At 39.1% G+C, this 18,219-nt stretch overlaps 1 protein-coding gene, 2 long non-coding RNA genes and 1 pseudogene across 3 annotated transcripts in view; 3 read left to right on the forward strand and 1 right to left on the reverse strand.

The window, feature by feature from the left end:
• Nucleotides 1-2: 2 nt before the first annotated feature.
• Nucleotides 3-3,411, reverse strand: LOC147820534 (uncharacterized). Its single transcript, XR_015448433.1, has 3 exons — nt 3,229-3,411; nt 355-567; nt 3-65 (listed from the first exon to the last, which is right to left on the reverse strand). It is a non-coding gene; the product is annotated as an uncharacterized LOC147820534 (long non-coding RNA).
• Nucleotides 3,412-5,009: 1,598 nt separating this feature from the next.
• On the forward strand, nt 5,010-8,422 carry LOC147820535 (uncharacterized). The gene is made up of 3 exons (XR_015448427.1): nt 5,010-5,196; nt 7,858-8,070; nt 8,360-8,422. It is a non-coding gene; the product is annotated as an uncharacterized LOC147820535 (long non-coding RNA).
• A 6-nt stretch (nt 8,423-8,428) lies between these two features.
• LOC147820536 (coagulation factor VIII-like) overlaps nt 8,429-18,219 on the forward strand; it is a 131,240-nt gene continuing 121,449 nt past the window's right edge. Inside the window, exons 1-6 of the mRNA XM_087204134.1 lie at nt 8,429-8,588; nt 8,778-8,960; nt 10,558-10,674; nt 11,260-11,331; nt 12,421-12,506; nt 15,552-15,707. Coding sequence (XP_087060260.1) covers nt 10,644-10,674; nt 11,260-11,331; nt 12,421-12,506; nt 15,552-15,707 — 345 coding nt within the window. The 5' untranslated portion in view covers nt 8,429-8,588; nt 8,778-8,960; nt 10,558-10,643. The remainder of the gene's footprint in view (nt 8,589-8,777; nt 8,961-10,557; nt 10,675-11,259; nt 11,332-12,420; nt 12,507-15,551; nt 15,708-18,219) is intronic.
• LOC147820537 (large ribosomal subunit protein uL29 pseudogene) lies at nt 16,180-18,179 on the forward strand (annotated as a pseudogene).

Below are 18,219 nucleotides of genomic sequence, written 5' to 3' on the forward strand. Positions count from 1 at the left end.
GGGCTCAGTGTGTTCCTGTGGCAGATCAGAAGGGGTCCAATCAAGCCTGTGTGCATATCTTTTTCCTAGAGAGAGAAAACATCAACCCCATCAGTATAAGTTCTTTCACCTACGAACCAGAATAGGTTATTATCGACTTTTATGGCACTCTGACTTGCTTCCTATCTGCCCACAGTACAATTCATCTTCTTCGGTAGATTCCAGAGTGATATTTCTAAAACACAAATAGGATGTCAAACTTCCTATCTGAAACCTTTCATTGTGCTTAGGACAAATACCAAAATTCTTAGCATACAACACCAAGATCATTTCTTTTAAACTAGAAAGTAGTGAGCACAGTGGAGCCCTGCTTACCAGGTCAACATCAGAGAAATAAGCCCAGGCTTTGCAGTCAAATTCATCTTCAGTGGGTGCCATATGTTGTTGCACTTCCCAAAAGTAAGTTTTGGTTTCATTAGGCTTGACAAAATTTTTTCTAGGTTCTGCTTCTTGTTTCTGATCATCTTTGTAAGAAATGAGGCTGGAATAGAAGGAGTAGGGACGAGAGGCCTGGTTTTTGAAAGTTACCTGCAGAGCAAAACAAACAAATGAAAAATCAAATGCAAGAATCATCCCTTAGGCTATGAAAGTCCTAAGCCTAAGGGTCACATCCCTAATAGGAATGCCCTTCTTTTGGTCTTTATCCAAAATTGTAACGCCCTGGAAGAAGAGGCGAAGAAGATGTTGTTAGAACCCAAGCTTGAAGATCTATGAAGGAAATTCTGAAGAATTTTTTATTCTAAATTGAAGACATGAACTCACATTTATGAAGGAGAAAAGTATTAAGTACTTAAGAGTAATTCTAAAGTAAGAGGGAAATTGTCACCATGGGGGTATTAAACGACTATCACCCCAGGAGTTAATAATGACATATGAAGTACTTCATGAGAAATTCCAGGATCAGTGTATATGATCTTTGAAAAAGAAGGCCGGGGATTTAGCTCAGTGGCACCACTCTTGCCTCGCAAGCAAGCGCAACGTCTTAAGCTGGATCCCCAGTTTTAAAACAAAAAAAGCTAAATGGATGCATATCGAGGCCATCCTCTTAAGTGAAATAAACAGGACACACATGTGTAAATACCGAATAGTTTCTCTGGTGTGAGAAACTGAAAGTGTAAATAAGGATGAAAATGATTAAAATGAATAATTGATAATTTGAAATAGGAAGAAAAGGTCCAAAGGGGTAGGGGTGGTGGGAGAGGAAGGGGAAAGGGAAGAAGGGAACGGAAAAATTATGAGAAAAGAAAAAAATGGAAATGAAATCTATGTAAATAGGGAAGGGTGGAGGGGGTGAAGGGCGCATAGGTAATGGGGACAAATAAGAACCAAGATCCATCGTGTACAGGTACAAGCACCCAGTGATAAATGTAAACGAATTGTATACCTAAAATGGACCAATAAAAGAATTTAAGGAAAAAATAAAATAAAAAATATAAAAATTGTATTTTAGATCTTTAAAATTATACATTTATTATAGAACATAGGGAGAGTAAAATGAAATTCAAATAAAAATATACCCACAATCCTATCATTTTAGGCCCTTTTGTATTCTTAGTATAATCATAAATAGAGAAAATGGATAGCTATTTTTGGAAAAACTACTTTGGGTAGTAGATATTATCCAAAGAAATATTAAAGAGAAAAGCACTCCTTCCGAAAAAGACAAACTTTCATTAGGATTAGAGGTCCCACTTGACCTAGTTATTCCCTCGTTGTGGATCCTCCCTAAAGAATTAAAAGCATCACACCATAGTGATATATGTGCACCTATGTTTATAGCAGCACAGTTTATAATAGCTAAATCTTGGAAACGGCCCAAGTGCCCATCAACTGATGAATGGATAAAGAAGATGTGACTTTTTTTATACCATGGAGTACTACTCAGCCATAAAGAAAGATAAACTTGAGACATTTATAGCTAAATGGATGCAACTTGAGACTATACTCTTAAGTAAAATAAATCGGACACACATGAGTAAATATCACATTGTCTCTCTAGTGTGAGAAACTGAAAGGGTAAATAAGGACCAAAATGTATAATAGATAATGTGGAATAGGAAGAAACTGTTCAAAAGGAAAGGGAAACTGTGAAAGGGGGAGGGAGGGAAACGGGAAAAAATGGAAACAAAGCTTTTGTGAATAAGGGGGGAGGGGAGGTTGAAGGGAGGGAAGGGGGATGGTAGACAAAGAGGCATCAAGCTGTATCGTGTACAGGTACAAACTCCCTTTGATGAATGTGATCGTTATGTATATTTAAATTGTACCAATAAAATTAATTAATTAAAAAAATCCAAAAAAACCAAAAACGGCAAACTTTCAAAAGACACTGATAATTCATAACAAAATCTTAAAATATTCAGGTCCATTGCACTTCTGGAGTTTTATCCTGGGAAAAGGACCGTGATCACAGAATTATTTATATAGTGAAAAAAAGAAAGTGTCTAAAAGGTTGTTCAAAATAAATGACTATGTAAACCGCAGCTCCGTAAATTCACAGAACAGACGATTACACAGTCATTCCTACGGAGGAAATGTTTTTTGTTTGTTTGCTTGAGACAGGGCCTCACCATTTAGTTCAGGCTGGCCTTGAACTCACTATGCAGCCCAGGCTGGCCTCAAACTCACAGCGATCCTCCTGCCCCAGCCTCCAGGGTGCTGGGATTACAGGAGTGCACTACCACACCCAGCCAGGAAATGCTTTTGATGACATAAGAAATGTTTATTCCATGATAGTATTCAAAAACTAAGGAACAATTATATATGGTATAATTTCAAATACATAAAGAGAAAAGTACAGAGGAAAAATCTAATAATGTACACTAAAATGATAATTAAGATATTATTTTTCAACTCCTTTATTTTTCTGCACTTTAAAATTTCTCAGCTCGGCGTGGTGGTGCCCATCTGTAATCCTAGCACTTGGGAACTGGGGTGAGAAGACCACAATTTTGAGCCCAGTCTGACCAACTTAGCGACTTAGCTAGATCCCACCTCAAAATAAAAAATAAAATGGGCTGGGTGTGTAGTTCAGTGGCAGAGTATGTGCTTCACATGCTTAAGGTCCTGAGTTTCACCCCCACCTGGCACCACCCAGCACAATTCAAAAGCAAGAATACATTATTTTTATAATCAGAAACAAAATAAACATGTAGAATTAATTTTCTTGTAATTTCTTTGTCCTTAACTCACCACAATATTATCTTCAACTTCTGCTCTTAGGTATGGCCCCAAGAGTCCCAAGTGTTCGTTTAATTCTCCACGGTATAAAGGTTGAGTAAAAGAACCATCAGTAAATTCCTGGAAAACTACTTTCTTGAACTGATAGGCACTGCCACTCTGATCCCTGGAGACAAAGCAGAGAAAAAGCAATACCCTGATGAACCTACTGAGTGAAAATGCCTCACATCTTTGCCTTCCCTGTATTTGCAATACATTTAGCAGAACTGATGGTGGATTCCAAGTGCCATGGGGCAGGGAGGAGAGAAAGAAGGATTTTTTTTGGTCAAAATGTCTTTTTTTTTTTTTTTTCTTGGTACCGGGGATTGAACTGCGGACCTTGTGCTTGCAAGGCAGGCGGCAGCACCAGCTGCTAGTGTATCCTTTTGATATAAGTCACTACCCTCCACTGTGGCCTAGCCGATGTCTGATACGTATTGTCAGTGCGCAAAAGGCTTTACTCTTTTAGTCTGAAAATCTTACGGACATGAGTCTCTTTGTGGGTGGATGTTGTTCACTGTAATCACTGCTGCCCAGAGCCATGGGTGTTTAGCCCCCAATTATTCTTTAGAATAAGTTTTTGTGAAAAAAAGGACCGTGAAATCAAAACAATGGGGCACTTGTGTGTGCACTAGATAGATTCTGTCAGGATTGTGATTCTGTACAGGATATTTTTTAATGACAGCATTCACAAAACGTCTTAACCTTTTAAAAAGTATCTTATGCCTATTACTTGATTGCCACTGATATAAAAGAAATATATTAGTGTTTTGTTTATACTAAAACACAAATGCAAGAGTGCAATTTTTGAAATCTAGAAGTTAGAAATTCTTTTGTTGAAGAAAAAATGGACTGACCTAACCATTCAGTTTTATTAAGATTTTTATGCATCGAAACAGACATAGATATGAAATAAATAGTGCCAATATTCATGGTAAAGTGAGAAATGGTTAATATTTGGTTTCATTTGTTCTACTTAGCAGTTTTTTGTTTTGATTTTTTTTTTTTTTTTTTTTTTTTTTGGTACCCGGGATCGAACTCTGGTCCTTGCGCTTGTGCAGCAGGTGGCGAAACCACTGAGCTAAATCCCCGGCCCTACTCAGCAGTTTTTAAGTGCACACTGCTAATTTTCCTTTTGTTTCTTGATGTTTTTCAAAATTCTTTAATTCTTGAATTGTCATTTATTTAAGATGAAAATAGAGTTTAAAAGTGATTGCTTTTGCTTATAATATGTGTAATTTACAAGTCAAAAATATTTTACTTTTCTTTTTAATGGAAGCAAATTTATTTGTCTTAAGTTAAATCTTCATTTTCAGGCTTCCTGGATACCTTAGTTATAATTGTCAGCGTTGCACTGGTCAGTATGTGGAAACACATAGTTCTGCCTTGCTACTTACATTTATTTGCAAGTGAATTTAACAGTGATGAGGAAATTATTAAAAATGTATTTCCTTTTATGTTATAAGCAGTTGCACATGTAACTGATTTGTTAAAACGTGCTACATGTCTAAAAATGACATTTTGGGGCTGAGGATTTAGCTCAGTGGTGCTGCCGCCTGCCTTGCAAGCACAAGGTCCGCAGTTCAATCCCCGGTACCAAGAAAAAAAAAAAAAAAAAGACATTTTGACCAAAAAAAATCCTTCTTTCTCTCCTCCCTGCCCCATGGCACTTGGAATCCACCATCAGTTCTGCTAAATGTATTGCAAATACAGGGAAGGCAAAGATGTGAGGCATTTTCACTCAGTAGGTTCATCAGGGTATTGCTTTTTCTCTGCTTTGTCTCCAGGGATCAGAGTGGCAGTGCCTATCAGTTCAAGAAAGTAGTTTTCCAGGAATTTACTGATGGTTCTTTTACTCAACCTTTATACCGTGGAGAATTAAACGAACACTTGGGACTCTTGGGGCCATACCTAAGAGCAGAAGTTGAAGATAATATTGTGGTGAGTTAAGGACAAAGAAATTACAAGAAAATTAATTCTACATGTTTATTTTGTTTCTGATTATAAAAATAATGTATTCTTGCTTTTGAATTGTGCTGGGTGGTGCCAGGTGGGGGTGAAACTCAGGACCTTAAGCATGTGAAGCACATACTCTGCCACTGAACTACACACCCAGCCCATTTTATTTTTTATTTTGAGGTGGGATCTAGCTAAGTCGCTAAGTTGGTCAGACTGGGCTCAAAATTGTGGTCTTCTCACCCCAGTTCCCAAGTGCTAGGATTACAGATGGGCACCACCACGCCGAGCTGAGAAATTTTAAAGTGCAGAAAAATAAAGGAGTTGAAAAATAATATCTTAATTATCATTTTAGTGTACATTATTAGATTTTTCCTCTGTACTTTTCTCTTTATGTATTTGAAATTATACCATATATAATTGTTCCTTAGTTTTTGAATACTATCATGGAATAAACATTTCTTATGTCATCAAAAGCATTTCCTGGCTGGGTGTGGTAGTGCACTCCTGTAATCCCAGCACCCTGGAGGCTGGGGCAGGAGGATCGCTGTGAGTTTGAGGCCAGCCTGGGCTGCATAGTGAGTTCAAGGCCAGCCTGAACTAAATGGTGAGACCCTGTCTCAAGCAAACAAACAAAAAACATTTCCTCCGTAGGAATGACTGTGTAATCGTCTGTTCTGTGAATTTACGGAGCTGCGGTTTACATAGTCATTTATTTTGAACAACCTTTTAGACACTTTCTTTTTTTCACTATATAAATAATTCTGTGATCACGGTCCTTTTCCCAGGATAAAACTCCAGAAGTGCAATGGACCTGAATATTTTAAGATTTTGTTATGAATTATCAGTGTCTTTTGAAAGTTTGCCGTTTTTGGTTTTTTTGGATTTTTTTAATTAATTAATTTTATTGGTACAATTTAAATATACATAACGATCACATTCATCAAAGGGAGTTTGTACCTGTACACGATACAGCTTGATGCCTCTTTGTCTACCATCCCCCTTCCCTCCCTTCAACCTCCCCTCCCCCCTTATTCACAAAAGCTTTGTTTCCATTTTTTCCCGTTTCCCTCCCTCCCCCTTTCACAGTTTCCCTTTCCTTTTGAACAGTTTCTTCCTATTCCACATTATCTATTATACATTTTGGTCCTTATTTACCCTTTCAGTTTCTCACACTAGAGAGACAATGTGATATTTACTCATGTGTGTCCGATTTATTTTACTTAAGAGTATAGTCTCAAGTTGCATCCATTTAGCTATAAATGTCTCAAGTTTATCTTTCTTTATGGCTGAGTAGTACTCCATGGTATAAAAAAAGTCACATCTTCTTTATCCATTCATCAGTTGATGGGCACTTGGGCCGTTTCCAAGATTTAGCTATTATAAACTGTGCTGCTATAAACATAGGTGCACATATATCACTATGGTGTGATGCTTTTAATTCTTTAGGGAGGATCCACAACGAGGGAATAACTAGGTCAAGTGGGACCTCTAATCCTAATGAAAGTTTGTCTTTTTCGGAAGGAGTGCTTTTCTCTTTAATATTTCTTTGGATAATATCTACTACCCAAAGTAGTTTTTCCAAAAATAGCTATCCATTTTCTCTATTTATGATTATACTAAGAATACAAAAGGGCCTAAAATGATAGGATTGTGGGTATATTTTTATTTGAATTTCATTTTACTCTCCCTATGTTCTATAATAAATGTATAATTTTAAAGATCTAAAATACAATTTTTATATTTTTTATTTTATTTTTTCCTTAAATTCTTTTATTGGTCCATTTTAGGTATACAATTCGTTTACATTTATCACTGGGTGCTTGTACCTGTACACGATGGATCTTGGTTCTTATTTGTCCCCATTACCTATGCGCCCTTCACCCCCTCCACCCTTCCCTATTTACATAGATTTCATTTCCATTTTTTTCTTTTCTCATAATTTTTCCGTTCCCTTCTTCCCTTTCCCCTTCCTCTCCCACCACCCCTACCCCTTTGGACCTTTTCTTCCTATTTCAAATTATCAATTATTCATTTTAATCATTTTCATCCTTATTTACACTTTCAGTTTCTCACACCAGAGAAACTATTCGGTATTTACACATGTGTGTCCTGTTTATTTCACTTAAGAGGATGGCCTCGATATGCATCCATTTAGCTTTTTTTGTTTTAAAACTGGGGATCCAGCTTAAGACGTTGCGCTTGCTTGCGAGGCAAGAGTGGTGCCACTGAGCTAAATCCCCGGCCTTCTTTTTCAAAGATCATATACACTGATCCTGGAATTTCTCATGAAGTACTTCATATGTCATTATTAACTCCTGGGGTGATAGTCGTTTAATACCCCCATGGTGACAATTTCCCTCTTACTTTAGAATTACTCTTAAGTACTTAATACTTTTCTCCTTCATAAATGTGAGTTCATGTCTTCAATTTAGAATAAAAAATTCTTCAGAATTTCCTTCATAGATCTTCAAGCTTGGGTTCTAACAACATCTTCTTCGCCTCTTCTTCCAGGGCGTTACAATTTTGGATAAAGACCAAAAGAAGGGCATTCCTATTAGGGATGTGACCCTTAGGCTTAGGACTTTCATAGCCTAAGGGATGATTCTTGCATTTGATTTTTCATTTGTTTGTTTTGCTCTGCAGGTAACTTTCAAAAACCAGGCCTCTCGTCCCTACTCCTTCTATTCCAGCCTCATTTCTTACAAAGATGATCAGAAACAAGAAGCAGAACCTAGAAAAAATTTTGTCAAGCCTAATGAAACCAAAACTTACTTTTGGGAAGTGCAACAACATATGGCACCCACTGAAGATGAATTTGACTGCAAAGCCTGGGCTTATTTCTCTGATGTTGACCTGGTAAGCAGGGCTCCACTGTGCTCACTACTTTCTAGTTTAAAAGAAATGATCTTGGTGTTGTATGCTAAGAATTTTGGTATTTGTCCTAAGCACAATGAAAGGTTTCAGATAGGAAGTTTGACATCCTATTTGTGTTTTAGAAATATCACTCTGGAATCTACCGAAGAAGATGAATTGTACTGTGGGCAGATAGGAAGCAAGTCAGAGTGCCATAAAAGTCGATAATAACCTATTCTGGTTCGTAGGTGAAAGAACTTATACTGATGGGGTTGATGTTTTCTCTCTCTAGGAAAAAGATATGCACACAGGCTTGATTGGACCCCTTCTGATCTGCCACAGGAACACACTGAGCCCTGCTCATGGGCGACAAGTGACAGTGCAGGAATTTGCTTTGCTTTTCACTATCTTTGATGAGACCAAGAGCTGGTACTTTACTGAAAACATGGAAAGGAATTGCAAGGAACCCTGCAGTACGCAGGTGGAAGATCCCACTTTTAAAGAGAATTATCGCTTCCATGGTAACATATCCCTCCCCCAAATATTACTCACTGTGAAATGCAGCGTGAGCTAGAAACTTGAACATTTTGTAACTTGCCAGTACATGTGTGGGAGTGGAATAGTCATAGATATCAGTATTTCTGGTGAAGTAAAGGGAAAACAACATCTGCAATAGATTTAACACCCTCATCTGTGTCCCTCTTCTCCAGCAATCAATGGCTATGTGATGGACACCCTACCTGGCCTAGTAATGGCTCAGAACCAAAGGATTCGATGGTATTTGCTCAGCATGGGCAGCAATGAAAACATCCATTCGATTCATTTCAGTGGACATGTGTTCACTGTACGAAAAAAAGAAGAGTATAAAATGGCAGTTTACAACCTCTATCCAGGTGTGAGCTAGTTTGCGCTCGCTCTTCTTCCTAGCGTACTTCCTTGTTGAGTACTTACTCTATTTTTATTACTTTGCAATACTGAGGATTAAACCCAGGACCTGAACATTAAGCTCCACCCCTCGCCCTTCTAAAAAGTTCTTATTTCCAGGCAGTGTCTCACTAAGTCACTAAGCTGCCCAGGCTGATCTCGAACTTGTAATCTTCCTGGCTCAGCCTTCAGAGTGCTGTAATTACAGGCGTGCAATAACACTCTCAGCTGAGTACTTAGTTTACATGGTCTAAATTCTGGAGGTGCAATCAGTGAACAAAGCAAACAAGCTCCCTGCTCTCAACTAACTTACTTTTTTCAAGAAACTTCGTACTACAGAGAGATAAGTTAGCAAATCAACAAGATAATTTCAAGTACCTAAAAGTGCTGTAAAGGAAATAGAATAGAATAAATGGATGGCTAACATCATAGCACTTTCCTAAGAATACTTTTTCATTTTCCATCTCAAATCCCACATGACACCAGTAGTTGTCTAAAAAGTGATTTGGTTATGTAGGCAACCACTATATTGACTAAGCATTGCTGACAATGTAGATCAAAATACGATTTTAGTTCTGTGTTGTCTCTAAAACAGATTTAATAGTGGAGGCAAACATCCCATTTCTTCGTAACAAATCTGAGAAGCCCCGTGTCTGTTCTGCTCACTAAAGTAACAAATAGACCTGCAGTAACTTTATTTCACAAATAGAATTCAAGTCAAAATTACAATGTTCACTGCAAGATAGTGATCAAATTTCTGCACTTTTTAACTTCAGTCTTCCCCCACCCAACATGAGCTCACATCAGGCTGGAAGTCTGCACTGGGAGAAGGAGTTATGGTTGAGTCCTCTGCTTCTCCACCTTGTGTTTGTTGTGCTTCCTCCTCCACCACAACCCCTTGCCAGAGGCTGCTTTGAACTCCAGCTCGGATAGATTAAAAGGGAATAAGACTGTTCTAACTTAGAACTGCCGCTATTGTTGTAAGGTACCTCGACACTGTCTACACCTAGCAAGTATTTGAAGAGGACTCTTTCTCTTACAGGGCACTTTCAGGGGCTCCTCAGAGACTCCTTTTTGGAACTGTTCCTCATGAAATCCCCTTTGCCTGGTTGGTTCCACCTTTAATCTGGGTGGCCCCTTGTAACTCATTCCTGACCCCTTCAGCGTTCATCCCAGCTTCTAGGTAGCCCCAGTGGACTGGATTCAAGATGACCTCACCCTGACTCTGTCTCTCTCAGAGCCCACATCTGGTCAATAAGAACTATTCTGTACGCTCTGAAAACCCTCGAGAGTGTAGGCCAGTCCTAATGCAATAGCACTCTCCTGTCTCCATCATCAAAGCATTTGTTCACTTTGTCTCTCACTTCCCAGGAGGGCGATGCTCAAACTCAATCTCGAGTGTCTCCAACTATAGGGACCACACAGGAAGCACTTTGGGTTTGGGGAGTTCAAGAGTGGTGGAACTGAATTTGGTACATCTCCTTTGATATTCTATGAAAACCAGTGTATTTCATGCTCATCTTTTAGTGAAAAGAAATAAATTTTTTTCGTTTTGGTTTTGAAAAGGTGCTTTTGAGACCGTGGAAATGCTACCATCCAGAGCTGGAATTTGGCGGGTAGAATGCCTCATTGGCGAGCACTTGTAGGCCGGGATGAGCACCCTTTTCCTGGTGTACAGCAAGCGTGAGTAACACTGTGAGCAGAGGCTCACTGCCTACCAGCCTATTTCTACACAGCTTGCCTCCTTCTTGGAATGGTAGCCTTTGTCGAGAAATACATACAAATGCATATCGGTTAAATTCAAAATGAATATTGCGGGTAGAAATCATAGTCCTCTGAGAAGGACAGATATGCTGGAAGTTGTATATACTTGGAATATACTCAATAAGCTGGTGCTACCAAACAAGACCTCTTCACTTTCACAACATCAGATTTGGAATTGAAGTTTAATTCAATTACCAAAGATAACTTACAGATATCACTTGAAAGAGTTTGGGGATTTAGCCTTAAACCAGTAAGAGAATTACTACTGGTCTACTTATCTATGGATGCTAGTTTCCTCAGCTGCAAAATATGAATAGTTCTAACACTTGTCTGTTAGAATGAATTAAATGCAATAGCACAATAAAATGTTTAGCACAGTTCTTGGTACATAATAAGCCCTAAAATATTAGTATTTATTGGTGTTCTCCCATTTTCATTGACTTACGTTTAAGAAGCTGAGTTGTATGCACTTTTAGCCCTGTGTTCCCCCCTTTTTGATTTCAGAGTGTCAGATTCCTCTGGGAATGGCTTCTGGGAACATTAGAGATTTTCAGATTACAGCTTCGGGGCAATATGGTAAACACTGTTATTTTTGTTTCAATAACCAGTCTACCTCCATGCTTTTATTAATTCTATTTCATAGATGCATCTAAAATCCATGTCATCCTCTCCATTTCTCACTGTGACCATCTTAATTCAGGCCACCTTCATTTCTCTGGGCGATAACTCTGCCTCCTTAAATATCCTGTCTACTTTCAGTATTGCTCCCTGAAGTTCTTTCTCTTCACTGTAGCAGGAAGCTGCAGTCTCCTGTGAGCAGTAACGTAAAGCTATTTGTAAGACCCGCTACCTGTTTTTGTATATGTGAGTTAAGAACAGTTTTTCCGGGCCGGGGATTTAGCTCAGTGGTTCCACCGCCTGCCTCGAAAGCACAAGGACCTGAGTTCGATCCCCGGTACAAAAAAAATAAAGAAAGAAAGAAAGAAAGAATAGTTTTTCCATTTTTAAATTATTTTAAAAAGAATATTTCATGACATGAAAATTATAAAATGAAAACTTTAGTGCCCATAATAAAGTCTTATGTTGGGATACAGCCATGCCTATTCATTTACATCTTATCTATGGCTACAACAGCACTTGTGTAACAGAGCACATATAATCTACCATTATTAAATTATTTGCACTCTGGCCCTTGACAGAAAAATAATTGCCAACCCCTATTTTAGAGGGGAAAAAATTCCCCCTTGTAAAAGGCTAGAAAGTTATTTTTAAACACTAGTACTATTTGGAAGGACTGTATTTTTTTATTTATTTTAATTTATTTTGCTAGTTTTTAAATTTTTGCTTTCTGATTTGTCTCCAGTGAACATATGTTGTGTAATAATAAGTTTTATCACTTGGCAGTGCTGGTAACAAATTGTAGTATCAGCTAATTGGAAGTGCTAGTTAAGTCAACAAAATTATTAGATTTTAGAAAATGAGATATACAACAATGACAAGCAAAACCTTAGGGAGAAATCAGTACTGCTAGGCTACAAAGCTTTGTATGCCTTTGTCTATCTTCTCCACAACTAAGATGAACCTTTCTCGAAAGGATGATGTCATTCCCAACTGTCTAGGACCAATCCAGTTGAATATAATCTCTCTCCTCTTTCTTGGGCAAAGGACAGTGGGCTCCAAAGCTGGCCAGACTTCATTACTCGGGATTGATCAACGCCTGGAGTACCAAAGAACCTTTTTCCTGGATCAAGGTTAGAATTCCTCTTATTCATCTCACAAGCTCAAAGTGTTATACATATCCCTTATACTGTAGTCATTCCTACCAAAACTCAGTTAACAGACAAGGAAACTGAAGAATAAAATGGTTTGTGGTTTGTACAAAAACACTCATGAACAGAAGATTTGGGAACATAATTGAGTATACTGATATGTCCTATTTCTTTATATTGGGATTAGAACATCTGAATACTTTCTACTACATCGAACTCATCCCCTCCCCAAATCGTGTTTTCTATTTTAGATGTCTCCAACTAAGTAGGTATCCTTGAGCCCTCCAGTACTCTGTATTTTAACACAAAAACACGTAACTCAAACCACTGTATCACAAGCAAAGAAATTGTAGCTTCCTTTCTAAAACTGAACCTGTGTCCCTCATAAATTCTATACCCCTGGGTAGTAGGAAATACCTACTTAAATTTAGTCCAATCTGGAGAACTAAGATAGGTTAATACCTGAAGCCCTGTCTTTAGGTTAACTCAGTTTCTTTTAAATAAATAACTCAGTCTTACAAATTTTCTCACTTCCTTATTTCCTTTAGAGCAGCATTGTCCCACAGAAATATAATGTGAACTGAAAACACAAATCACACATGTGACTTTACATTTTCTACTAGGAGAGGATTTGGGGTAGGCAGCTCTTCTGGTAAGAAGGCCTGAACGGGCACAAGGGCACTGGGTTGGCTTGAGGGCACTGGGCAACCAAGGCCAAGCAGCGGGTAATCAACAGGCCCCATGGAGATACACAACTGCATTGCTTGTGCCTATATACTGTGAAATTCATTTCCACCTTGCTTACTTCCTCCTAGGTAAATGTGTCTCACGGCTACACTGAAATACATTGCTGGATACATAGGTGCAGTTATTGAATCTGTGATTGCCAAACTCTTTTAAGGTCCCAATTATAATGTAGAAGAGACTCAAGAAGATGAAGTAGAAAAACATTCAATTACAGAATGTAGATAGGCTGGCAGGGCTTTATTAAATCTGCTAGAAGGTACAGTAGTCAGTGATCAAAAAATAAGATATATACTTTCATATAAAAAAGATATATGCTTTTCATATGCTACATGAAAAAAACAGGTTTTTGCACATGGTGTTTTCAGTTGTTTATGCCACAATACCAAGAGGAAAAATTGTCATCTGTTGGAAATAGCACCTTATGTGGAAAAAGATAGTGCTGCAGCTTCTGAAGACATTGTCACTCTGTGTCCTTTTATCTTGTCTTATTTATGTCCTTCATTTATCACTATTTGATATTAGTAAATACAAATACATAAGTATAGCGGTGGTGGTGGTGCGTCTGTGTGTGAGTGTGTGTGCTTCTCCTACTTAAATGTAAGTTCCATGAGGGAAGGGCTTTTTTTGTTTACTGTTGTTCTCTTCCTACCTAAAACAGTGCTTGGTAGGTAGCAAGTACTCAGAAATAATCCTTGAATGAATGAGTATGTGAATGGAACTTGCAGTCAACTCGAGCACGTGGTCATTAAGCATGAGAGTCATTACAAGTTCAGTTTGTACGTACTGGGCATCTGTGAGAATGTTCTTTGACTTAGGTGTTATGGCGGTAACAGATATCCTTGTAAAGCTTACATGGTCCTCACCCTCTTTAAGTATGAACCATTCCTTACCACTCTGCCATTATTCACTCATTCATTCCACAACGTTTACTACACCTCAACACTATACCAGATTCCATGTTAGGTTCTGGGGGCAGAGAGAATATAATAGCTAGCATTGAGTGTTTATTATGTGCCAGTCACTGAATTTGGCACATTACATGTATAAACATCTTAATCATTTGAGTTAAACATTAATATCATCTCTACTTTACAGATAAACAAATTTGACACATAAAGGTTAAGTGACTCAAACAGGTTCACTGACTTAAGGATCTCAGTCTAATAAGGGAGGCAGACAAGCAAAGCAACCTTTATAATATGGTGTAATAATTTGCTACAGTGAAGTTAGATCCAACATGAAGTGGATAAATAAAGCAGCACTAAATGTGTCTGTGTGACTCAGGGGAGGCTAGGCAGGAGAAATCATTTCTGAACTGTAGTGAACAGGGAAAGGGGACATTACCAGAACCCCTGCAGTGGGTCCTGGTCTCCTGTGAGCCAGGACAGCACATGGTGAATTAAAGAATAAAGACAGGAAAGCAGACTTAGAGGAGAAGCTGGGTCCCGGCGGGCCTGATCAGTGCTGCTCTGGGCAGCAAAGACAATGGACCCCGAACTTGCCTCAGCTTGCCACACCTTTATTCAATTCATCAGGAGTAACAGATGACTCAGAAGTCAGTGATAATCCTAGGTCGATGAGAAACTTATGTTGAGGAGGAATTTGTCCTTTCCCAGGTGAAACCTTTCCCTTACTACTTGGTCCTCAAGGAACCTTCAGCTGATGCAGTCCTGCCCTAGAGTGTTGCAGCATCATGGGGCCATTGAGGTTTTATCTGTGACCAGAGGCAAAAATGGAGATATGTCTCGACATGCTATAGCTGGCCTGTGCGCAGGAAAACTAGGCCTAATCATAATTTAATTGTGAAATGGTTTTCCCCCAAAATTATGTACAACTGCTCCAGACACTCAACTGACACTTCTAGAAGGCAGAGCAGTTCATTACTGATCACAGTGTTGGGATGGGGCTGGTCTGGGGAGAGGGGAGGAAGTTGACTTTGGCCAGGCTGACACTAAGGTGTGAGTAAAGAAAGCATTGGGTTATGTGTGTCTATATGTGCAGTACAATGGATATGTGTGTAGAGAAAATGGGTCAATGATTTGATAGCGATCTGGTCTTCAAGCAAGCAGGGATCTCGATATGTATCTTTTCCACTCATTCCCACCATTTGCTCCACAGCTTCACACATAATGTCCACATTTCACCATCGTTGTCTGCACATCCAAGGCAACAATGGGCACATCTGTTGCAATATAGAGTCTTCCTAAGCCAATAATTAATGTCAGGAGGTAGTACATAATTTAAACATCAATTAAAATAAAATGTTGTTTTAATTGGTAGGTGGATCTGTTGACACCAATGATCATTCACGGCATCAAAACCCAGGGTGCCCGTCAGAAGTTCTCCAGCCTCTATATTTCTCAATTTATCATCATGTATAGTCTTGATGGGAAGAAGTGGCTGACCTATCGTGGGAATTCCACTGGGACCTTAATGGTATGTAAGTAGCCTTCTTAAGACAATGCATTGATACTTTAAAGACCTTTGACAGATGTCATATATGGAACAAACTGTCTTAGATTCTACACACTTCACTGCAGAAAGGTATTTTCTACCTACAGGTAATACGAATGATTATGGATTTAGGAAGAAATGTAGTAGTGTCAAGATTCTCATAGATGATAGAACTGAAGAGATGCTCTATTATTGAATGTCCAGGAGTCAGTAGATTTAAAAAAAAACTTGAGTTTAGGGGTCAAAACCATGAATGCAGATAAAGAGAGCTTTGTGCTTTCTTTGGTGGTAGATACTTGACTGTGTTTTCCATTCTTTTTCTGATTATTGAACTTCTCACTTTCTGTTATCTTAATTGCTATAAACGTGTAAATGTCTGCAGTAGATCTGTATCTCTCTTCTCATGCCATATATCTATATCTGCGTACATATATATATATATATATATATATATATATATATGTACTTTGCATGGACTGTGACTTAAAATGGTTTTTCCGCACAGGTTTGCAAAAACAAAGAGACAGAGAAGACCATGCCACAGTGACCATTTGTGGCCTTTAAAGACTAACATATCTCTGGTCCTTTACAGAGCAGTGTGTGGACTGCTGGCCCAGTCTAATGGCAGGACACATGCCTGGGCAGTTAACATTAATCTTCATGTATCATGAGAACCCTTGATCTCAGAGCTTGCCTGACTTGCTAATTGCAGTCTTGAACATCTTCCTCCATGTTATGGTTCTCAGGTATCTTTATACCTTTGAACCAGTTACATGTAAAATAGACTTTCATAAGCAATACTTGTCCTTATAGGAGCATCTAACAAGGGGAGAGGGAACCCCAGCCACCTTTAAGGATGACTGCTTCACTGCCACTATTTTCAATAGTTTGCAATATTTTAGTGTAAATTTTGAACTGTCTAGATAAGGATCTTTTCCCTTGGTTTTCAAATTAGAAAACAGAACAACCATGCTCGTGCTTTACAATATTCATTTTGGCATGTTAGAAATCAGTGTTGCCTGGTGTGGTGGTGCACACCTGTAATCCCAGTACTCTGGAGGCTGAGGCAGGAGGATTGCAGCAAATTCGAGGCCATCCAGGGCTACGTAGAGAGCTCAAGGCCAGCCTAAACTACACAGCGAGACCCTGTCTCAAAAAACCAAAAAGAAAAACACAAAACAAAACAGTGTTTTCTTTTTCTATATTAGTGAACTCCCAAACTGCTGCAACTTGACCATGCTTTTCCTGCTGTTGTTCCTGAGATGCATACAGAGGCAATGGCAGGCCCCTTCCTCTTTCCTTCAAGCAGGCAGTGGGCGGCAGCGGCAGCAGCGGCTTCTTCTGCAGCTTTGGCCAAGATTAAGGCTCAGGACCTTCCTGCAAGGAGGAGCAGCTTCGAAAACAGCTCAACGACCTGAAGGCGGAGCTGTCCCAGTTGCGCGCCAGTCAAAAGTGACCCCCGGCGCAGCGTCCAAACTTTCCAAGTTCAGAGTTCTCCGAAAATCCATCGCCCGTGTCCTCACCTTTATTAAGCAGACGCAGAGAGAAAACCTCAGGAAATTCTACAAAAGCAAGAAGTACAAGCCCCTGGGCCTACGGCCCAAGAACACTCGAGCCTTGCTCCGCAAGTTCAACAAGCATGAGGAGAAGCTGAAGACCAACAAGCAGCAGCGCAAAGAGCGGCTATACCCTCTGCACATGTTCGCGGTCAGGGCCTGAGCAGCGAAGAGGCAACAATAAAACTCAAAATCTGAAGAAAAAAAAAAAAAGGGCAAAGCAAATGGGAAACAAGGGGCTTTAATGTTTCCCAGAAGTATGCACATATAACCTCCTGGTTATCCGTCCCTCTGTCTCCTCAATGCAGTGAGTTTAGACCCGTGGCCTACAGGCTTTTCCATAAGCCCCAGTTAAAAACTCATCATCAATCACGTTTCATAACCATTAAACAGTTGTGTTAACAACAACAACAACAAAAAAAACAGTGCCCAGGCCTATAGCCAGGGTTGAGAAAAGCATACCGGAAAGAAGCCAAAAGGCAAAGGAGCATGCGCCTTTACCACTTTTGTGGTCAGTTGAACGAGGATTTGAGGACCCCGTTGGAAGCTTCCCGACATCTAAGTAGGAGCAGAATGGTATGGCTGGATCTGCCACATATGGGCCTCCCCCGTATTTCCCAGTACTTCCATACTGTTGAAGAAGTGGAAGCAAAAAAACAAAACAAAAACCCACATCCATTTTGAGGCGCCTAACTCATAGTAACACCCTACACCCATCCCCCTAGAATGAAAAAAAATCCACCCCGAATTTTGTCCTTAAATATCACCCCAAAGAATTCTGTATATAACTTCAGCCTAGGTAAAGGATGCACGTGCCTAAAGTTGAATGTTTGAGAAAAAGGATCTATTCCAAAGTTTGTATTATTACCCTGTAAAGTGAAGGAAAAAAAAAACAAAACTACATAAATAAGAAAATAGCCAGGCAAGGTGGTGCATGC

The sequence above is a fragment of the Heterocephalus glaber genome, unplaced genomic scaffold (genome assembly GCF_053883595.1).
Source record: "Heterocephalus glaber isolate CG9 unplaced genomic scaffold, H.glaber_assembly_v1.0 deba00001863, whole genome shotgun sequence".
NCBI lineage: Eukaryota > Metazoa > Chordata > Mammalia > Rodentia > Bathyergidae > Heterocephalus > Heterocephalus glaber.